The sequence below is a fragment of the Lichenostomus cassidix genome, chromosome 7 (assembly GCF_008360975.1).
Source record: "Lichenostomus cassidix isolate B80296 chromosome 7, HeHo_3.0, whole genome shotgun sequence".
Taxonomy (NCBI): Eukaryota; Metazoa; Chordata; class Aves; order Passeriformes; family Meliphagidae; genus Lichenostomus; species Lichenostomus cassidix.
This window is the reverse complement of record NC_139488.1, coordinates 5,809,471-5,831,527: the sequence shown is the minus strand read 5'-3', so window position 1 is coordinate 5,831,527 and position 22,057 is coordinate 5,809,471. Positions and strand designations below refer to the sequence as shown.

The 22,057-nt window shown below is 46.9% G+C and overlaps 2 protein-coding genes and 2 long non-coding RNA genes across 4 annotated transcripts; all 4 read right to left on the bottom strand.

Annotated features, from left to right (window-relative positions):
• Window positions 1-7,175: 7,175 nt before the first annotated feature.
• LOC146434431 (uncharacterized) lies at window positions 7,176-8,268 on the bottom strand. The gene is made up of 4 exons (XM_085065630.1): window positions 8,132-8,268; window positions 7,911-8,048; window positions 7,510-7,624; window positions 7,176-7,334 (listed from the first exon to the last, which is right to left on the bottom strand). The coding sequence occupies exons 1-4, from the start codon at window positions 8,266-8,268 to the stop codon at window positions 7,176-7,178; spliced, it is 549 nt and encodes a 182-aa protein (XP_084921756.1).
• Window positions 8,269-8,301: 33 nt separating this feature from the next.
• Window positions 8,302-9,041, bottom strand: LOC146434430 (uncharacterized). The gene is made up of 3 exons (XR_014853264.1): window positions 8,936-9,041; window positions 8,548-8,695; window positions 8,302-8,319 (listed from the first exon to the last, which is right to left on the bottom strand). It is a non-coding gene; the product is annotated as an uncharacterized LOC146434430 (long non-coding RNA).
• Window positions 9,042-9,295: 254 nt separating this feature from the next.
• LOC146434429 (uncharacterized) lies at window positions 9,296-10,515 on the bottom strand. Its single transcript, XM_085065629.1, has 3 exons — window positions 10,016-10,515; window positions 9,706-9,773; window positions 9,296-9,589 (listed from the first exon to the last, which is right to left on the bottom strand). The coding sequence occupies exons 1-3, from the start codon at window positions 10,122-10,124 to the stop codon at window positions 9,296-9,298; spliced, it is 471 nt and encodes a 156-aa protein (XP_084921755.1). The 5' UTR covers window positions 10,125-10,515.
• A 3,378-nt stretch (window positions 10,516-13,893) lies between these two features.
• Window positions 13,894-14,832, bottom strand: LOC146434428 (uncharacterized). Its single transcript, XR_014853263.1, has 2 exons — window positions 14,561-14,832; window positions 13,894-14,252 (listed from the first exon to the last, which is right to left on the bottom strand). It is a non-coding gene; the product is annotated as an uncharacterized LOC146434428 (long non-coding RNA).
• Between the last annotated feature and the right edge of the window lie 7,225 nt (window positions 14,833-22,057).

Genomic DNA, 22,057 nt, shown 5'->3' with positions numbered 1-22,057 from the left:
GGAAGTCCTTGGTGATTTGAATTAAATTAAAATACATATAGTGCAAATATAAAGCAAAACACTTTCTTCTCAAAATACTTTGGATGATCACAGGTCACTGGCAAATTGATGATTGCACTGTTTATTTTTCTTTGTAGGAATTCAGATACAGTCATAGTACTTTTTGTAATGTTAAGTTTAGCTTGAAAAGCTGTTTCAGTAATTCCCTTTCTGTATAGCTACAAACTTAATTATTAGTGAACAATTTGTTTGTATTGATTTGGCCTTGTGCCTGATTTTTTAAAATTCTGATTATTATTGTGGTGTATAATACATACCTTTTCACAGATGCAATCTGAAGCATTCATGCAAGTTTAGGAATAATCATCCCAAACCATTCTGGTGCCAATATTTGCTCTGAGAAGATTCTACCACAACAGAACTACATTTAATGTGGTTTGGCAGGTTGATTTAAATAAGAATTAAAGATGCATGAAATTTTGGGGGCAAAAATACGTTTCTCATTGATATAATATGTTCTTTTAAATACATCTCGATTAAAAATTCGCAGCTGTGTTACCAGTGGCCAGGTCTGGAGCCCCAAGGCTACTCCAGTCTAGAGGTGTCCATTGTGCACAATTCCTGCCTGTTCCCATTCTAACTTTAAAGACACAAGAAAATAAAAACAGCAAAAAAAAAAAAAAATAGAGGAATCCATTATAAATTAATTGATGAATATTTAGTAGGCTGTATTTACATGTGATACTTAGAGTGGAATTATTCTTTTGAAAAGTGGTTAATGGATTTTCTCCAGTGGCTGTCTGCTTAGTATTCCTTAAAGAATACTTCCTTAAGCTCATCTCATGAAATAGTTTTCTTGTTGGTTCCCAAAGCTGACATTTTGGCTTATATCTCAAATTGCATTAAGCATAAGTGTATCTGAATATGGAAAACAGAATTCAAGAATAGGCAATTTTAATTATCTTTAACCTTCACCATTGGAATCTTACAAATCAATAAGTAAGCCCTGCATTCAGCAGCATATATTTGGGTATATTTTTCTAAGGCAGAAATGTTATCTTCCATTTAAAACAACAAAACAAAATAAGTAAACTTTTATTGTATTTTTCACCTAATCTCAAAAAAAAATTAGATGGGTCTAGAATCCCTCCAGTTACTATGAATTACTGCATATTACCAATGTTCATATGCATAAAATCCTTTCAGATTCTTTAAGTTAAATTTTCTTTAGATTTTGTTGGCTTTACTGTTGCAGTACTTTAAAAAAAAATCTGTCTCTCTAAATGAATTTACTCTTTCTGATAATCCAGTTGATGAGGCAAATGTATAAAAATCCCACTAATGTAGGCTGAGACATGTCCCAAAGTAGCTTGCTTCTCTAGTCAGAAAATCATGGAGCACTTAATAATCCTTCAGCCTTCTTGAGAAATGTATAACGATATTATGTTTGCTCAGATAGATTTTATTTAATCCTTTCAGAATATTGCATTAGGCTGGGAGGCTGTATTTACCCTTGTGTGTTTCCAGTTAGCAAAGGATGAAGTTGGAGAAAGGAATTTAGGTTCAATTGACTTCTAATAGGAAACGGTTCTGCTGAAACTCAGAAGCAGGTCTGGGTGTGATAAAGGGCTACTCGCTTTGACTCCCAGGGACTAAATGCTTCCTGAAGATGTAATTTTGGATGTGCTGCTTTCCCACTTCCAGCACAGCAGTTTGTTTTCTCCCCTCCCACGTTAAGTGTCCCCCTGGAAGCAGCATTGGTCCTGCGCACTGTGAACATGCCTTCAGTATCTGCCTCTGCAGTGCTGAAGTGGAACTGAGGCAGGAAACCTGCACGACTAACAGGGAAACATGAAGCAGTCCAGAGCAATCTTGTCAGTTCAGTAGCTCTCAAAGATGCTTTGAGAAACCAAAACTGAAATCAAACTTCCGAAGCCTTTTGATGATGCAGAAGCAAGCTACGTATCCCAAAAAAGCAGTGCAGGAAGTAGTATCAGAGTGAATTATCATTTTTCTGGTGACCTTAACACCAGCCACAAATGGTACTTTTTCAAGGTCAGTCTTGGATGGATTCTCTGCTATTCTCAAACAGGTGGAAAGCAACCCTGAAGAGGCAGTGGGAGACTCTGCATAAGACTTTATTCTGATATATATCAAAAGGCAGTAGTGTGAGGGGCTGATTCCAATATGTTGTACTGTGGATATCTGAGAACAACTGGATGCTGAAGATTGCAGCTCTTGGCAAGTTCAAACTGGCCTCCCTCTGCCCCAAAGAAGCAAAGTTGGCATTAGGTGTTTTAAGTGTTTCTAGGAGACACTAAGAATTTATTCTAATTTTACACACATGCATATCATGTTTATTCAGTTGTAATGATTTTTTTTTCCTTTTTATGCATGGGTTCTTTTTTGTTCGATTTTATTTTTCGTTCCCCTAGTGGCTGAGGGGAGTATAGGTTTCATACAGTTGCTTAGCTGGGAATAACTGGTATTTGGCACTGGATTTGGGAAGGTATCATAAGTACTTGTCATGCATTTCTAACTTTTCTAGGCATCATCTTCTGGCTGGCAATAGGAACAGGGCACAGAATTAGATGGTCTCTTGTTCTGCTCCAGGACAGGTGGTTGTTCTGATGTTGTTAGAAGAAAGATTAATCCCATTTAAAAGCATTTCTAAGAACTATTTGTCAGAGGTGGTTTCTTTTCTTATGACTTTGGTGATGAACTTTGCCAGGTGTCGAGGTTCGACCCTGACTAAATGCCAGGCACTTCTGCTCTCTCCTGCTGCAGACCTGCAGGAGAGGGGAAAGAAAAAAAACTGTAAAACACACAGCAATCTCATGAGTTAAGTGAGATAGGACACTGGTAAGAGGACGCACGGGAGAAAGGGCAGACAGGCTTTGAACTTAAAATTGCAATATGCTTTAATTACCCAACCGAGTCGGAGGATAAATGAGAGGTAACAATAAACTTTTCATACCCTATTTTGTTCACTCACCCCCCTCCCTCTTACGAACCCATTTTTATTCACCCCCTTTCCTCTTTTTAACCAACAGTTTGGGTAGGGGCACAGGGTGTGGGAAATTTTCTCAGTCTACAGAGTACATCCATAAATCTATTCATCATCACAATTCTTTTGCTACAAATACTCTTTATCTACTTATCTCTCTCTCTCTCTAGACAGTTTCTCTGCTCTCACCCCCACCCTCTTAAGAAGCAGTCTCTGCACTCACCCCCCTTCCCTCTTCCCAAACCAGCAACACAGACAGGGGACAGGGTGAGGGGTTTGTTCTCTGGTCAGTCCATCAGGGAGAGGGGTCCTCTACTTAGCCATGGGGTCCCTCCCATGAGAGACAATCCTCTGGGAACTGCTTTAGCGTGGGTCCAATCTCACAAGCAACATCCCGCCTGGATTCTGCTGCAACATGAAATCTTTTGTCCATAAGGTGCTGTGCAGACTCTCCCGAGCTGAGGCCAGGCTGCTTCCATCCCAGGAGCAAGGAAAAGGCCTTTCTCTCCCTTGCAAGGCCTTTGCAGTTTTAACTCTTCGATGAGACTCCCACTGGTTCACAGCCTTTTCCAGGCATCCACCTGCTCCTCTGGCGTGGGCTGTGAGTGAATTTCTGCATCCTTATGGACTCCATGGGCTGCAGGGGCACCTCCTGCTCCCCCCATGGCTTTCACCACAGCTAGCAGAGGGTTTTCATCTCTGGCACCTGGAGCACCTCCTCCTCCACCTTTTCCACTGACCTTAGTGTCTCTGTGTTGTTCTCCCTTCACATATTTTTACCTCCACCTCCTCCTCCTCTAACTACAAAGAAGTGCACGCCTACCTTGTTTTGATTTCTTCTTAAATGTTTTCACAGAGGCGTAACCAGCACCTCCAATTGGCCCAAACTTGGCCAGCAGCATGTCCATCACCTTCAGAGCCATCAGAGATTGGCTCTGCTGGACTTGGTGAAAAATTTCTAGAACTTTCACTCAGGACAGACAGGAGCCATCTTTGTGCCACTCCCCACCCCTCAGACACTTCCTCAGGCCTACTACAACAGCTTCTGAGGAGTTTAAATTTCTCTTAGATGTTAAAGATACTTTTCTGATGTTTTGGGCCAATCAAAACCACCACATTAGGATATGCTTGGGGAGAGCAGCTGTGCTGTGTTCTTGACTTTATACCGTTACTTCCTCAGGGAGCGAATCATAGGCAGCAATATGCCAACGACATGCATTTTGCTTGTCTATCTGTTAAGGTATTCTGAACTGTTTAAATTCCTTATTCCCTCCTGCTTTGTGACCTGGAGTAAAAAATGCAGGAGTAAATAGACAAATAAATTAATTAATTCTGGACAGAATAAACTTGAAGAAAATTCTGCTAGGTGACATTCAGCACTGGAATGACAGACTGGAAAATAATAAACATCTCTTGTTCACATATTGTTAACATGAAATCTTGTCTTGAATAATAATTAGTGCTTATGGGAGAAAAAGAAGGAGAAGTAATGAAGAGCTCTTTCTGAGTGGAGTTTTTAAAGCAGCATATAGTCTGTTAACCTTTGTGGGTTAAATATCTTATTGGAGGTGCTGGCAGGAAAATGATTGCTTTGCAGAGAGCCCTCAGTTCATGCAGCTTATTGACTGCACTTGGATCAGGGCACTGCTTGGAGGATTCATTTGCTTTCCGGAGCTTCTGCTTCTCCTGTCTCATCCCACCAGCTTTCAGGAGAACAAACACTAATACACACAGGGATAATCACTTTGTGGTCCTGCTACAGGTTTCTTGGAAAAATTACTTGTCCATTAATTGGCAATGGTTCTTAGCAGTTTTTCCAGTACTGCACTTCCTTTTTATAACAGAACATTGAATATATATGAAAGCCAAGTAAACATTCTTTGCTATAGACCTTGGTAAATGAGCAGTGGCAAGGAAAGACCAGATGAGATTGGATACATCCTCTTGGTTTTATATTTCCTAATGAAAAGGAAAGTTCTTGAGAAAATTTAATTTATTGCAAAGATCTCAGAAGTCTTCACCCATAGTAATATTTTGCTTTCATTTTTTGAGGAAATGTCTTGTAGTGAAAATATTAAACAAGGATCTTTCAATGCAATACCTACTGCTTATTACTCATGTTAACTGTCTTTCAGAATGTATTGAATCAGTAGGCTTCTGTTTGCTTTGCTTTTGTAATCAGACCACTATACTCAAAATCTGTCTGGGAAACCTCCTGGGACAGCATTCCTCCGAATCAAACTGATAATGTAAAATGATGACGGGAGAAAAGAATAGTGCTGACCTGAGCAATAGCCTTTAAAACAATCAAAGGAAATTCCGAGCACAAATGTGATTTCTAATCATGTTTTCTTTAGGCTTGCATCATATACAAAGGGAAATAGCACATTATTGAAGGGTATTGCATGTCTAAATCGAACCAACAGCACCATTTACCCTATGTCATTAAGTCTTACACGAAGAGACAGTAGTGTCCCACGAGGGGAATATTTACTTCTGCTTGAAATATGAAGTAATAAGTCTAATAGAAGCAGGAAGGTGTCATGTATTGTAAAGCTATTTTGTGTACCTACAGATTTTCCAATAAGCCTAGTTTTTGTTCAGCACCTCTGCAGTAAATAATTTACAATGACAATGGATATTGCAAAGTTTATGTTGGACAGAGGGGAAAAATGTTATGCTGTGGGTCATAATTAGCAGTTGATTCATGATAGTTTTTTTCTTTAAGGTTTGTGAATTGTAAAATGGATGGTAGGAACTCTTAAAAGATTAACTGGAGTCTTAGCAGCACACATGCTTTTGATGTAGGAATGCATAAAGAAGAGTTTGGGAGAATTTGCCCCTTGGAGACTAAAGGGCAGGGGTTTGCTTACACTTTTTAACAGAAGGTCTGACTTCAAAATTAAGAAAATGGCTATAGCAGATCTTTTGCAGTGAGCAATGTGAGGTGGTGGTGAGTGCTGCCTACTTGGAAGGAATCAAGTTTGAGATGAGTTTTTTGTAGCCTAAAAACAAAAATAAAGTTTTTACTGTTTAAGGGCTGATTTAATATCATTAATATTATTTGATTTATCCACAATCAAATTGTTTCTTATTATAGTGAACATTCTTGGAACAAAAATTTATTTTAAATTCCATTTTTTCATTGAAGTTAAATATCGAAAATGGCATGGAGAATTAGCAATCTTTTAATTTAACAATAACTGAAATTGAACAATAACTGAAAATATTAAAATAGCTGGAACTATCTGCTAATTTGAAGTATTTCTTGAAAACTTGTTAGTTGAGGAATCCAGTGGCAGCATCTACAAATATTACAATGGGTCATGGTTTTCCTGGTAAATCTGCATAGCTGAGATCTTTTTCTCTTCAAGAGCATTCAGGTGACTGCCAAAAAGAGAAAAAGTGGTGTCAAAAAGATAAAAAGTGGTATCAAACCACAGGTAGTATCTGTCTTCCAGTCTTTAACTGGAGAAGTGCTTCTGCTGCTTAGTTAGTCCAAACGGGTGTATATGTCATGACCTAACATTACATTTTATAAAAGATTAGTTTCATATCACTCGGGTTCGGGGAGACCCCTGAGCACTGGTGTGTCCTGAGGGAACACCCTTGTGCTTGACACGCAGGTACTGCCCACGCTGCACACCAGCTGCCTCCGTTTGCAGCACCTCTCCTGGCCAGCAGCCTGGCGTGGATGCTGCAGGGCACTGCTGGGGCACAGGCTGGCAGGACTGGCTGTCTCGTGTGCACGCAGCACCCCTGACAGCCCCAGGCTCATCCCAAAAGCAGGCAAACGCTGACGTGTCGCCAGAGAGGGGCAAGGAGCACTCAGCTCCTCTCGGGGTCCCTCAGCTGTGCCTGCTCCAGAACATGCCCTGATTCTGAGGCCTGGTAATGCCCAGCTGCCAAAAACGCCCACTTGTTCTCTCCAGGATGCACAGAAGAGCCAACAAGCAGGATGCTTTGGGAGCCAAACCTTGCAAGCCTTTTCTGAGGCCGGGGACACAGCAAGATCAGCCGAGACCGCAGGGAAGGACTGTCCAGGGTGCCTGGTGAGCCCACACAGCCCAGCTCCGTGCTGGCCCTGGGCCAGAGCAGCTCCCTCAGCTCCTGAATCCCAGCCAAGCCCAAGAGGCTGCATTCCCTGCCCCACACTGCCAGCACAGCTTCAGCCACTGCCCCTTCTCACCAGCGAGAGCTCCCTGCTGAGCACCACGAGGCCTCTGAGCGCCAGGCGCATCATCTCCCTGGACTTGCTGGGCAGATGCCTTGACATGACCCTCCTGGCAGTGTCCCCATATTCATTCAAGTCCAGACAGTCCAGGACCTGAGTGGCACAGAGCAGTGACAGGGGACCTGGCTGGCAGGAGCCCAGAACTGCACGGGGCTGTGCCCAGGCAGCAGCAGCACAGGGCACAGGCACCGTCCCAGGCAGCTGCAGCTACAAGAGGCCAGAGAGCTGGGAGGCAGCTGAGCGAGGCAGCAATGGCCATCAGGCTCACCTCCACAAGGAACGCCAGGCCAAGCAGAGCCCAGTGCGGCTCCTGCCCGTTGAGCAGCCCGAGCAGGCGCAGCGCGATGCTGGAACACAGGCTGGTGGAACCACGGCGCATCTCCCTGGCAGGGGGAAAAAGGCACCAAGACCCTGAGCCAGCCACGCGGGCAAACCTCTCCCAGGACTGACTCACAGAGGTCTGATCTTTCCCCAGCACCCTGTGAAGGGACGTGGGCCCTTTGGCAGGTGGCTGCTCCTGGGCCCCAAACCTCCTCTGCCAGCCATTTTCCAGTCTGCTCAGCCACCCCTTGGTGACAAGGCCCTGTCGCCCACAACCATGGGGACAGCGTGGGGCACTCTGGGCACAGGGCACCAGTGCCAGGGGCAGCAGGGAGGAGGGGTTCTCACCTGGCCAGCAGACCCACTGCGTAGTGCTGGGTGTTGGCACAGAGCAGCGTGTCCCACACCCGCTTGCGCTCCAAAGCCACCACCTCATCCTCACCCTTCAGTCGGCAGAGCAGAGCCTTCATGGTCTGCACTGCCAACCTGTGTGCAGAAGCAAAGCCCAGGTCACTCTGGGAGCACTGGCCCTGGCCACAAGGGCATGGGAAGGATAGGACAAGTGGGACCTGTTGGGGCTGGTGGGAAGGCGGTGTTCCTCCTGGCATGCTCTCCACAATTTTTTGATGTTCTCTGGCATCTGCTCTGTGGTGATGGAAACTTGGCAGAGCAGAGCCACAAACAGGCGGTCAGAATGGTGGGTCATCGCCTTGCGGCACTGGGGCTCCTGCGCAATCGCCCACAGTGCCAAAGTTGCCTGCAAATACAAAGCACCCCGAGACGGTGCTCAGTGCTGAGGTGTCCACGTGGCAGGGCCCGACGGGAGAAGCAGGGAGAGCTGCCAGCCTGCTGCTGCCCCTGAGCCTGGCCTAGCCCAGGTTTCAGCCCAGTGCCCAAGGCAAGGGAGATGCACGGCCATGAGAGGATGGGGAGCTGCTGGAGAAGTGACCTGCAGGGCGAGCAAAGGTCACTTCCAGAAACTCACAGCCAGGGCAAAGGTGTCCTTCTCGAAACAATAGAAGAAGGTCCGGCTGTGCTGTGGCCTTTCCTCCATCACGCAGAGCAGCGCTGGAAGCACCTTCTCCATTGCTGGTTCCGAGGAGCCCAGGGTTCTCCACATGGCTGCAGTAGCTCTGTGGGACCAGAGCTCTGCATCAGTACCGTGCCCTGTGCAGCTGAGTTTGGGCTGCGTGACAGAGCCCCGGGGCCCTGAGGGGCAGGGAGGGAGCGTGGCAGCAGGCTCAGCAAACAGAAGGGCCTGAGGGTCCTGGAGCTCTCCGCCTGTCTGTCAGACCCCACTGGACAGGCTCTGCAGGGCAATGGGCCCCAAAGGCTGCTGAGCCCTGAGCTCACAAGGCTGTTGTGCTCTGTACCTGTCACAGTTTGGGGCACAGTGCAGGAGAGTTGTCACCACATCATCAGGGTGCTCCATAGCCATCCTCAGAAGGTCAGTTTTCATCCTGGCATTCACAGTGACACGGTACTTGAGGATAAGATGGATGATCCCCACCGTGGTCTGTACCTGGAGGAGGCATGGGGAAGACCTGAAGTGCTTTCCAAGTGCTTCCTTTCTCACTGCACTGTGCTGCCCTCAAAGGCTGAGGGGGCCAAGCAGACATGGCTTGAGAAGCTACAGGATCCTGGGAGGCCTTTGGCCCTGGCCCCATGCTGCTCAGCTGCTGCTCAGGAGAAATACCATTGTCCTCCACGAAAATGCAGAGCAAGAGCATGACTCACATTCCCATCAGGCATGGCGACAGCATTTGCCATGCCCCAAGTCCCGTGTCCCTGTCCCTGATGGCTGTGCCCCGTCTCGGTACTGTGGCAGAGTCTGCTGCAATCTCTGTGGATCCAGTGCCCACATCATGCTGTTCCTGATGTTCAGTGGGCCTGGAGTTGGGCTCGGCCGTGCCCTGAGCTGCTGCAGTGCCCTGATGGTCAGTGGGCCTGCAGTCAGGCTCGGCCGTGCCCTGGGCTCCTGCAGTGGTGCTCCCTCTACGCCGGAGGCGCAGGAACCTCCGGAGTATCTGCAGGAGAACGCAGGGTGGGAAGAGAGGGACGTTCCATGGAGCGCTCCATGCTCAGCGGAGCTCGGCTGAGCAGCGACAGCGGGCCCAGCCCAGGTGGGGATGGCTGCAGGTACCTGCGCTGCTCTGCGGAAGCGGCCAGGGGCGGGGGGGTCCTGTTCTCCTCTCCGGTCCCTGCCTGCACCTGGCAAAGAGCGAGCGCAGCCGGGGATGAGGGGCTGCGGGAGAGGCCGGAGGACACGGCCCAGCCCTGCGCTGCCCAGGCAGGGACAGCCCCGGGATGCCCAGGGCATGGAGCACGGCCGCCGGCGGGGGCAGCCCCGGCCCCTGTTCCGTCCTGTCCGTGGCCATGTCCGCAGGGGCTGGGATGGGACGGGGTCAAGCTGGCCGCAGGCAGCAGCCCTGAGGCCCAGCTGTGCCACTCACCGGCCTGCAGTGGCTGGAACTGCTCCAGCTCTTCAGGCTGCTGCGCCTGTGCAGCTGCAGGGCCATTCCTCTTCCTCCCCCTGAACAGGCTGAGCAATCTGCTCGCCATGTCCCTGCCTGATCTCGAGGGCTCCTGCAAGAGGGATGCCCTCAGGAAAGGTCTGAGGCAACAGGTCCCACAACAGTGTCTTGAGGGGACCTGCCACAGAGAAGCCTCAGGAAAAGCACAGGACAGCAAGTCCTGTGCTCTGCTGTCGAGGGCTCCTGCCCCAATGACAGGAGTATCCTCGAGAGCGATTGAGGTCCCTGAATCCCTGGTCTGGCCTCGGTGGCAGTGGCCACAGGGATGGGAGATACCTTGGAAAAGCTCCAAGCGATCAAGTGCCGCAGTCTGGCCGCAAGGTCAGCTGCAGCAGTAGCGCTTCGGCAGAGCTCCGGGGCAGCAACGAACGAGCCGTCCTGTCCCGTCGCGAGCACCGAGCACTCTGGCGTGGCTGCGTTGCCACCAGCGCCTATGTCACGGCGTGTCACAAAGGGCCCTCGGACACCCCATCGCACTCCACGGTTACCATGCTGCGCCGTGTCACAAAGGGGCCCTTAGACACGCTGCCACCTGCCCTGGGGCTGCCCCCACCCCACCCAGAGTGACCTGGGCTGGAAGGAATCCCTTGCCCCGAGTGCCTAAGACAGCCCAACAGGAATTTCAGGGGCAGCTCAAACAAGAAGCAAACGCTCCCCTGCTCTGCGGGCTCAGGGCAGCAGCAGCAGGAGTCCCCACAGCTGGAAGGGCACAGGGCCTTCCACAGAAGCTGGCACAGCCTCCTTGGGACAAGTTCCGGCTGCTGGCCATCCCAAACACAGGCGTTGTGACACACACAGGGAATGTGTGGGCCAAGGCATGAATGCTGCTCTGAGCCCTGGGGCCCGGGGAGCACTGCAGTCAGCAGCTGTGGCAGAGTCCCTGCCGAAGCAGACCTGCCACCCCCCTGAGCCCTGGCAGTGCTGCTGCCCATCTGCTGCCCCAGAGACCTGTGCCCCGGGGGGCTTCTCTGCCAGGGGGCAGCCAAAGGCAGCCTGCACTGCTGTCTGTGCTCCTTCCTGCGGGTGGCCCTTGGCAGGAGCACCTGGAGCCACTGGTGGCAGCCCTTGGTATCTGTCAGAAGATCTCAGTCCATCCTGGAATTATTTTCTCATTGAAGAGATCTCGTGCAGCACACAAACACCTCTGTCGTGAAGGCACAGAACAACCTGGCATTTAGTCATCCTCCATTCAGGAAGGCGTTACTTCCCATTGCTCAACTCAAGGAGCTCAAAAAAGCTGCAAGCTTCCAAAATCGATTGGTATGGCCTAAGACGGCAAAAGATTTGCAAGTTTGCTTCCCATCTCAAACCAGGAATTCATTTACCTTAACGTCATCCTTTGGGAGTCACTTAAAAAAAACAAGCACTAATCAGAGACAATAAAAAAGGCCGTTCCTTGGTTTGCAATGGGTTTTCTATGACGGGATAATAATCTAAAATTTCTATTAAGGAATAAAAGCTCTCAGGCATGAAAGTCCCCTCTGTGTTACAAAAGTACCCCAAACAAATGAGTGTACTGCAGAAAGACTAATCCTCTCTCTGACACAGACATCTGAGTGGCTAATAAAGTGCAGCTCTCCCCTCTTCTTCCCTGCATGAGAATCAGGACCACTAACAGAAGAAGTCACAGATATTCTTCCTGCCCTCTGCAACCAAAGCTGTGCAAAACCACAGTTGCTGCGTTCGAGCTGAATCAAATTCCAGCCTAGACCCCTCACCTTCCAGAAAACTGCTTCCCCGACACCCCCACAAACATCAACCTCCCCCAAACACCCTCACCTGGCCTGGTCCCAGTGCAGACCCCCTGGTTCCCTGCAGATGCCATGGGATGGCACTCAGGGGGATCTGCTCCAAGGCCTTCCCTGGTACCAAGCCTGCGGTTCCTGGACCATCCTTCCCACCCTTCCCATGCACGGGTGTTACACTGGCTCATTTCTGGTCAACTGGGACTTCTCAGGTTAACCAGGACTGCTAGTAAAGGATCAAGAGTAGCTTGGCAAGCTCTGACCATCCTTCCCACCCTTCCCATGCACGGGTGTTATGTTGGCTCATTTCTGAGCAACTGGGACTTCTCAGGTTAACCAGGACTGTTGGTAAGGGATCGAGAGCAGCTTGGCAAGCTCTTTCTCCATCTCCCTCTTCACTCTTGGGTGAGGTAGAACATCCCACAGGAAAGCAACTGGCGCCACAAGGTGTGGGAGGCATCGCTCGGGTTCAGGGAGACCCCTGAGCACTGGTGTGTCCTGAGGGAACACCCTTGTGCTTGACACGCAGGTACTGCCCACGCTGCACACCAGCTGCCTCCGTTTGCAGCACCTCTCCTGGCCAGCAGCCTGGCGTGGATGCTGCAGGGCACTGCTGGGGCACAGGCTGGCAGGACTGGCTGTCTCGTGTGCACGCAGCACCCCTGACAGCCCCAGGCTCATCCCAAAAGCAGGCAAACGCTGACGTGTCGCCAGAGAGGGGCAAGGAGCACTCAGCTCCTCTCGGGGTCCCTCGACTGTTCCTGCCCCAGAACATGCCCTGATTCTGAGGCCTGCTAATGCCCAGCTGCCAAAAACGCCCACTTGTTCTCTCCAGGATGCACAGAAGAGCCAACAAGCAGGATGCTTTGGGAGCCAAACCTTGCAAGCCTTTTCTGAGGCCGGGGACACAGCAAGATCAGCCGAGACCGCAGGGAAGGACTGTCCAGGGTGCCTGGAGAGCCCACACAGCCCAGCTCCGTGCTGGCCCTGGGCCAGAGCAGCTTCCAGCAAATGAAAGGCAAATGCATACTGCCAAGAGATCAAATGCACCAGGCAGGTGAGATGCGATCAGTGTGCACATGAAGGCCTTTTTGGTCACAGCTCTCCAAGAGAGCTTTGGGGTCTCAGCCGGACAGCATGCTGCGGCTCAGACCTCTGCTCAAACGGGGGTAACACACCCTGCTGCAGGTGCTTGGCTTGGTCTCTGCAGGCCCAGGCAGATGCCAAACCTGCTCTTAACAGCCTTCTCCCTTCCCCTGCCTCTCTGCCAAGTGCAACAGGCCTCAAGGACAGAAAGGACCCCAGGGAGTTCATGCCTGCTCTGAACAGTCTTTGGACAACAGAGCACAAGCTGGCTGCCTCTGGGGTCAGCAGACCGAGGTGGAGGAAGGAACAGTGGCTGTTGGGCAGCCATGCCCAAGAGAGATGGGGAGGCTACCCTCCCCCTGCTCTCACTTTGTTGGATTCTGACTGTTTCTGAAGCAGGGGCTACGATTCCTCACTCGTGGGGACCAGAAGAGCCAGAAGCACACCCAGGATCCAGGTGCTGCCTACAGCACTCCCTGCACCGGGATGGTTGTGCCTCTGAGTTTCAGCCACTCTGCTGCTGCTGCTGCTGCTTCGTTGGCTTTTAGGCACATCCAAAGCTCGCTGTTAAGCCAGGATGCTCTCTGGTTCTACCCTCTTCCTGTCCCTGTGCAGGGATTGAGCATTGCTGTGCCTTCAGGAAGCTAGTCTTGAAACCTTCCAGCATTCCAAGCTCCTTTGCCCTCCGTGGCTGCTCGCCATGGAATCCCTCACGGCTGCTTTTAGAGCATACTCAAGTTGGCTCTTCCAAATTCCAGGGTCCTCGACCTCTTCACTGTGCTCAGCAAGACCTTTAACTCCACGAGGCTGTGGAACTGGAGCTGCAGCACAGGGACCTTTCCAGCCCGATCTACCCTCATTCCTCTCCGTCTCTGCACAAAACACGGCACGGAAGAGAACGGCAGCAGGGGCCTGTGTGTCCCAGGGCTCAGGTTTTGTGGTGCTTCAGCTCCACAGAGGCACAGGTAAAGGCAAGCAGCCAAACTGTTTATGAACAGATAGCGAAGCGAAGGGATGATCTGGGAGGGAAAAACGGAGTTGGGCAGGGTCTGAGGGCTGGAGGGCTGGAGGGAGGGAGCTGTCAGCAGGCAGGGAGACTGCAGGAGGTCGTGGAGCTTCGCACAGGATGAGCCGCGGGCAGCGTCAGCAGTGGCTGGAGCTGCAGCTGGTCCACTCTGGTGTCCAGGTGGTGTCATGTTCCCTGGTGTCTGGAGCTCTTTCAGGGACACCAGGTCAACACAGTTCTGCAGCTCTCCCCTCGAATGTCAGCTGGATGTAGAGTTTTAGGAAGGAGGGGCTGTCATCTTCCCTGAGGGCTTCAAGGGCTGCAAGAACAGGAAGAGAGCCACGGTCAGAGCCCGAACTGCGGGAATCCCAGGAGACCTTCCTGCCAGGGCCATCCCACGCAGCTCCTGCCATGGTCAGGAGGGAGCAGGAGACAGCGGGATCAGCCGGAAGGTGCCGGCCACGGATCCCTGCCGTGTCCCTGAAACCCCTCCGTGCTCTGCCCACGCCAGCCCTGGTCCGCACAGGGAGCAGAGCCCTCCGCAGCCGGGCAGGGGTTGTAGCTCCGTGCGCAGGGCTTGCAGCATCCCCCGCCAGCCCCCGCTGCCCTCCCGCTGCCCTCGCTCACCCTCGCTGAGCAGCTGCAGCTCCTCCTTCTGCCCGATCATGAGCACCCCGGCGACCCCTGCGAACGCAGAGCCTGTCACGGCCCCGGGCGGCACAGCTGCCCCGCAGAGGCGCTGCCAGCCCCGGGGCCACACGGCCTCCTCCCCCAGCAGAACAAGGTTCATTGACTCACATTATTTTACCTTTATGACTTGTGTAATACCTGTTTGCATTGCTTCCTTTTCTGGTCTTTCTCTCTTGTATTCCATTTTATCATTATGTTTAAAATGTTACATTTTTATTTAATTGAGCTGTCATTAGATTTTTTTTCATCTCTATTTCTAGTTGTGTTTTTCTTCTTCTACTGCCTATAGCATTCAAGCGTCTTTCTCGTTTCATTAAGTACTATGGCAATTTTGATTTCTCTTTCCATTGTTTGGCAGTAGTAGTACATCAATTCTGTCCTGCTAATAAGAGTATTAATCACATCTCTGGCTATGTCACTTTTTATTTTTTTCTAATGCTGTGATAGCACTATGATCTTAAAACTGACTTTTAATATGGAATGGATACTTACCTCTTCCTTTTAACAAATATGCTGTGTTGTCAGAACATGTGTCCAAAAGCAGTTCAGAGTTTATGTAGGCTGAGTGAGTACAGCACTATTTCACCTCTCTAGGCAATAGTCTAAGTTTACTGATCACTGTAGTAAATAATGGCTCCCAAATAATAGAAAATATTTGTTCTGACAAAATGAATAACATTAGATTTAGGAAAGGTCTGGCCTTCCATATCTGTTGTTTTTTCATAAGCAAAGTTTCCAGCAGAAAAGGACATGTCTTCTTGTTCCAGTTCCTAAATTGTTTAACGGAGTACAGCATTTTGTAGTGTCTCAGTGGTTTGTGGTATCCTTGTTGTGGCGCTTCTTTGGTTGTTTGCTTTGTTTGTTTATTTAACAAGAATGTTTCCCTGAGTTCTAATTCCATCAGAGAAATCTTGGGAAAAATTCTGTTCTGCATATTTGGGATGGAGCTATCAGGATTCCAAACTCAAAGCTATTAAACAGGTTTTTCAGCTCTTCAGAAGAACCAAAAACCAAGCCACATATGAGTATTCTTTCAGTCATTGTTTCACTGTATAGACTGGAACCCCTGAAACCCATAGGAAAAGTGTGGTTTAGGTGCATGTAAAGAATTTAAAGCCAGCAGGAGTTTATGATACTTTGAAGACAGACATGTACCTTTTGAACAGAGGAGGAGCTTAACAGTGAATTTAATTATAAACTATAATACTGTGTGTTGATTGCCTTGTGGATGCCTCTGTCTTTATGGTTGGAGTTAGGAAAATGAGGATTTGCTTCTTTTTGTCCCTGTGGACCTCTCATTTACTTGAGAACCAGCCGGGGAGGTGAAGGGATGGAATGTTCTGGCACAGGGGTGTTCTGCATCTCCACTCCCTGTGCCAGTGCTTCTGTAGGGACCTTGGTTCTGGACAGACGCGTGGATCATCACACAAATAAGCTAAAAACAGGGACTTTGCTGTTTGTCATTGGTGAACCTGCCTAAGTTATAAATGGTTGTGTTGGAACACTATGTGCATTCTTCCATGAGGAACTAGCACATAGGAAAACTATAGGGGTTTCTAGAATAGTGCCCCTTGCTGGAGTCTTTGAGGATCTGACTATAAAAGCAGCACATTTCTTTATCAAAAATTGCCTCTTTCATGGATATTTATAGGCATTTGTTTGGGAGAAATGTTAGGGTGAGTGTATTAAGTGTGTTATTACTCTAAAACTTCAGTGTCATTCATTTAAAGTGAAACCTCAAAAAGGAGATGGTGAATCTGTCAGAAACCTAGGAATAACGATGACTGAGAAGTTTCACTTTTAATTTACTCAGGCTTCACTGACAGTCTCTCCTTCTTTAACCTTATTAGCTGGAAGAGAGGAAACAGCTATCTAAGAAATAGCAGAGAGAAATTGATGGCACTTTTAACTCCCTGCTAATACCTTTGTGAATGAAGAGCTCTTTTGAAGACAGAGTGCAGTAATCGGATGGCAGATCCTGTGATAGTCAGGCTCTTTTAATGACTTGGATCCTGAGGGGTCATGGCTTCACAGCTGGAGAAAAGGTATCATTTCTGGAGGGACATGAGTTCTCCTGCCTCAGAAGTCATCTTCAATTCCTGGATGACTGCTCTGTAATTGAGCTATAAGAGCAGCCGTATTGGTTCAATAGAGACGTTTTTATAGAGAGTAGTGCCATTAATCCCTTAGAGGAACAAATATTCTGCTGGCAGAATGTTGTTACATGGTACCGTGTCCCCAAGTCAAGGGTAGGGAACCAATTACACAAGAAAAAGATGAGAAGTGTTAGGAGGTGGCAAACAGCTCAGTGAGCTGCAGTCTCAGTGTAGCAGAGTTATGCAAATATGGACTTTGCCAGGTCCAGATAAGAACAGGAGTTAACAGCCTGTGGCTGTCCTCTAGCAGTGCCTCTCTCCATCTTCCAGAGGTTTTCATGATGCACTTGTTTAAAGTAAAATTTTCTTTTTGTCTACAATTATGCTTTAGCAGATTGTTACTTCATGCCAAACACTTCTGTGGATGTCTGAGCTTTATCTTTTATTCCCACTTTTTTTGCTTTGCTATTCTCTGTCTCACAAGCTTTGCTATTAATAATACTGCCAATTGTAACAGGAGAGATTTCACTGCAGGTAAGCTCACCAGAAAGTTCTCCTGTGTAACTGAGTAACAATTGGAGTGAGATCTGCTCAGGTTTTCTCAGTTATAACTGAATTAAAGAAGGTAATGGTATGTGAGGGGCCCAGGCTCTTAAGATTGGTAGCTGCCAGGAGGTTGCCTAGAAGTGTATTTCTAATGTTCCTTCCAGTACTTCCTGATTTCTTCCCTTTTTTTGGGTGTCCAGTATTTCTATGCTAGATTCCTTTCCAGACAGTGGAAAAAGGTACTTTGGTCATGTTCAGTCTCTGCTGACAACATGAGAAGATCCCTGCTGAAGGGTGCAAACACTGGGTGAGCATCTCACTACTCCCAGGCATCCAGCAGGGAAAGGCTTTCATTGCAGTGTGCAGTCACTGTAATGTGGGGACACCATCCTCTTCCTCATGGATGTGTCTAGCTTTTGGATGTCTCAGCAGGCTATGAAGCACATGTGGCTACAGCTGTTCTCTGCAGCCCCTGCAAAGGAGGGTTGCATGAGCCATAGGGAAACTGAGCCAACCCATTCATAACAGATTTCCCTCTGTCTATATGACTTTAAAGGAAAATATTTTTTACTAGGTTGCTGTCTATGTCCTGTACCTGAATAAAACTCCAATTCAAATCAATGAGAGGTATCACTGCAGAAAGTTAAAGTAACAGTAGGAAGAACTGGTCCTAAATGATGTTGAAAACACTGTTAGTCTTTTCAGAGCTGGATGTAATATACTCCAGAGTGTACAGTTTCCCTTTATGAAACATGCATGACTCGTATTAGCTGCTGTTTATTGTGCCTGTGGTTAGTGCTCAAGTGGTAACTGAATAATTTAAAATCGCAGATGTGAGTCATTAACTCTCCTGTCTTCTACGGTTTTATCAGAAACTGACCTCTCCAAGGCTGTCTGCAAAACAGGCACGGGAAAACAATAGGGAAGCTTTGGCTGGTGCTTCAGCTATTCTGTAACCAATTTCACTTTAAAATACAATTCTTACGGGATTTCTAGAACCTTTTATCAAGAGCTTAGTCATAGCACAACATGCATGAGGGATTGATCAGTCTTATGTTATTATCAGTCTTCATATTATCCCTGATTTTGTGGAAAATAAGGTATGTCTTCTCTTGCCTCTGTCGGTAGGCACTGGTATTCACCATAGTAACAGCACCAGAAATTTGGGATAGAATCTCTTTTCCACTTGCTAAATAATTTTGGTTCCTATACTTACTGTTTTGCTGGTGGAACATTCTTTAGAGGCTTGAAATAAGGCATTTGATTGTCAGCTGCATAGTGATTGTTTACCTAAAGGCTGTCATGTGCTTGGTGGCTTGCTTGCCTCTTCAGACACCCAGCATTTGTCTGAGAGGGAGGCAGGAATTGGGAAAGTCCTGGGACATGCAGCACACCTCAGCTGTTTAGGTGTGCTCACTGTTGTGAGCTACCTACTGAGGATGATGATGGCACTGAAGACCACTCTGGATTTCGTGCTAATTCATGGTCACATTCCTTCCTGTAAAAGTCTGACAGGATGGATGTGAAAGTTAAATGCAACCATAATATTAAAATTTCCTAAGATCATTATTCCATGGTCTTATGGGGAGTACTTAACTCTGTTATTCAGTGTTTTGACAGTGATTTTACAAAACAGGAGGTAAAGGAGAGATTACATTTTTCTGTATGACTTTTTAAAAATAGGATTCCTGAGTAGGTTGAAGCTCGACGAGGCTCAAGCGCTTTGCTCCTGCCCACAATTAGAGCAGTGACTGGGTGTGCAATAACAGGACAGGCTGTTAAAAATATTGATTGGTAGTTTATCTTCCAAGGAGGGATTAATTGCCAAAAAGACTTCCATCCTCTTGTTTTTCCTTTTAAAACTGGGTCTAAAGTGGGAAATTGTTTTAAGATTATGTGGACTGTAAAATGATGGCTTTGATAATTTATGTTCCTGCAGTTAGTTTATTTTATAAATATGTACATATTAAATCCAATGTAAACATTATGCTACGTGTGTATAATACACATACCTATGTATAACTAATCTGCTTTTAACCAGCAGATTTTTTTAGATATTTTATGATTCTCTTAAAAGATCATGATCTGTTAACCTTTACAGGATTTTTTCATAAAGCTGTTTAGTAGCAGAACAGAAATAAGATTTTATTAGCATTTGTGTTGCTCATTTTCTTGATGTTACAACTCATTGCCCTGGCTGTCAGTGTCTCCTGACCTGGCCACGGAGCCCACTCTCATCAGCAAGACACTTACAGCATGAGACTAACCTTGAAATGTGACTTTCTGTATCATGTTCTTATCTATTAACTTGGGAAGAACTCATGTGAGTGCCAGAGGACAAGTCCTACTTTGTTGCAGTGTATTCAGGATTCTTGGAATGTGAGTAATTCTGTAGTGAACCCTACACTGAGGAAAAGTGAGTGTGCTATTTCCAGAGCTGAGGCTCCCGTGGGATGTGCAAAGTGTGCAAAGTCATCTTGATGTGCATGGCCCAGACATTCAGGTAGCTCTGAAAGGCCCTGAGGCAAGAGCAGCTGTAGGGTACCACAACATCTGCAGCATTTAATAGCTGCAGTTCTGGACAGAAATTGATTTCTTTTCTTGTTTTCAGTTCATACCTTCCCTTCCTGGAAAGCAAATACTTGCCTAACTCTCAGTGTGTGCAGCTCCCCTCATGACACCCTCAGGCACTGGTTTTGTGCCATGCTTTATAGATTTGGAAAACTGGAAAGTGGAAGGTTAGAGCACATCATTTGTTTCAACTTTCACAAGTAATTAGAGAGTACTTGAATGACTGCCTGCTTGTTTGGATAGATATTTAGACAGATATAAGCTCCGTAAGAACCTAAAACTAGGAAGCAGAAAAATAGTAAATAAGTCCTCATGTTACCTCTTTTTGCACCCAGTTCGCAGATGTACAAATCTGCATTTTGAAGTCAAGACCCAAGAAGTTTGGCCATGTCATCAAGTGCAGTATAGTCCCTAAAATTTGGTAACTCAGATCCATTCTCACCATTTTTTGTTAAGACTATAAAATATTTGTTTAGAGAATCATTTTTATCTGCCTCTCTTTCCTTTCCTTTGAGAATATTAGGGGATCTTGTGACAAGGTAAGAGCAATTTGATCTATTAGCATTCAAACAATTCAGGGAGCAATAACCTGAAAGAATTCCAGAAGTGGAGAAATTGCACGGGCTCAGAGGTTTCACAGCTCCTTCCCATAAAGGAATTCCTAAGAAATGGGTGGATTTGGCATGGGAGAGGCACTCCAGATGATCTGGAATAAGTAGCAGGGTGTATCTCTCTCACACAAAGGATGATTGCAGCAGTAAATTGAGGGGGTTTGGCAGGGATCAGAAGCTGCTGGGTATGATTCCATCTTCTTGAGTGTACTTGGTGTGAGAAAACTGAGCTGAGAGATGCAAAAGTGAAAATAGCTACTGATGAGCAAGATAGGAAAATAGAGCAGCTAATGATCAAGGAAGGAAGGCTTTGGGAGCCTTCTGCTACTTGTGACCTTCCCCACATCAAAAATAATTTTACTGGATAGCTGAGGTAATTTCCTGGTGCTTTTGAATTGCCAAATGTACCAGGAGTGGAAGATTACTTCATGGGTTGTTATTTTGGGGTTGTTTTGTGATGAAATCCCTACTACTGTAAATGCCATTTCCTGACTTTTTTATTTGTACAGGCAGATACCTCCAAAAAACAATCAAAAAACTAAAACCCAGGTATTTTCTTCCCTGTCTCTAAGCAGTTTAAATGTCCTAAAGATAGCAAGGGATACTTACTTAAACACAGTGATAATAAAGTGATGCTTTTTCAGCTGGAACCTAAAGAACTGAGGAAGAAAATCACCCCAGTAATTTGTCTAAAGTTGATGTGAATCAAAAATGTGTTCTCGGTAGGATGGGTGTAACAAACAATGTTTGGTGAAAAGATAGCTCCACATTGCCAGAACTGGAAAACATTCAAATTACGTGAAAAATTCATAGTATTTTCTAGGGCAATTTTTATTTTACATACTATGTAAAGAGCTTAACTTGAAGTAGAATTTTGTACATGAGTGGACAGAAAATACCTCTAAGTACTTAGAAGAAAACGTGGTCTCCACATCAGGCATGTCAGGAGAGTGTGTGTAATGTTAACATTATGGTGATGACACTTTCTATATTGTAGTGTTCCATTTTGTTTCCTCTCCATTGCTTTTGAATGGATCAGTTTGCTTTTATCATCACACAGAATGCAGGGCTTCACTGCACCTCACTGCCTTTCCCACCAGTTTGCTGTTAGTAGCTTAAAAAGCAGCTGATTCTTTTAAGCATTTATTGATAAACATCAACAGTGAGGTAAAATAACCTTCTAGGAGAAGCAGGTTTCTAAACAGAGAAGTTCATATATGAAAATAGGAATAGGAAAAGCAAATAAATGAAACAATCAACTTAGAAAAATTAGCACTTCGCTTTGAATGCAGCTTCAGACAGTGGCATTGAGTAATTCTGTCTCTTATTTCCCTTTGCTTAAAGACCAGTTGTTTTCCTAAAAATGCCACCAGAGCAAACTCATGGCAGCAATATGAAAGATGCTTCAGAACATTCCTTCAGAGAATACAGGAGCTGTGCCTTTCAAACAACCTAAAAAACATCACTGAAAAACCTCAATGTAATCTAAATTTCTAAACAAAGTGTTGCAGATTTGGTTGGCTTAGGCAGACTTGGTTGCCTCACTGCTACCTTCTGGATCTAAGAAGTCTAAGAAATTTTCTAGTTAAGGAAGGGTCTGGATCATATGT

Excerpts from the sequence above, each read along its gene's own strand:
- LOC146434429 (XM_085065629.1), bottom strand. The coding sequence starts at position 10,124 with ATGGCGAGCAGATTGCTCAGCCTGTTCAGGGGGAGGAAGAGGAATGGC. Across the intron at positions 9,774-10,015 it reads GTTCCAGCCACTGCAGGCCG|GTGCAGGCAGGGACCGGAGA; the intron begins GTGAGTGGCACA and ends GCTCTTTGCCAG. Across the intron at positions 9,590-9,705 it reads GCTTCCGCAGAGCAGCGCAG|ATACTCCGGAGGTTCCTGCG; the intron begins GTACCTGCAGCC and ends GTTCTCCTGCAG.
- LOC146434431 (XM_085065630.1), bottom strand. The coding sequence starts at position 8,268 with ATGACCCACCATTCTGACCGCCTGTTTGTGGCTCTGCTCTGCCAAGTT. Across the intron at positions 8,049-8,131 it reads CTTCCCACCAGCCCCAACAG|GTTGGCAGTGCAGACCATGA; the intron begins GTCCCACTTGTC and ends TTCTGCACACAG. Across the intron at positions 7,625-7,910 it reads GCAGTGGGTCTGCTGGCCAG|GGAGATGCGCCGTGGTTCCA; the intron begins GTGAGAACCCCT and ends TCCCCCTGCCAG.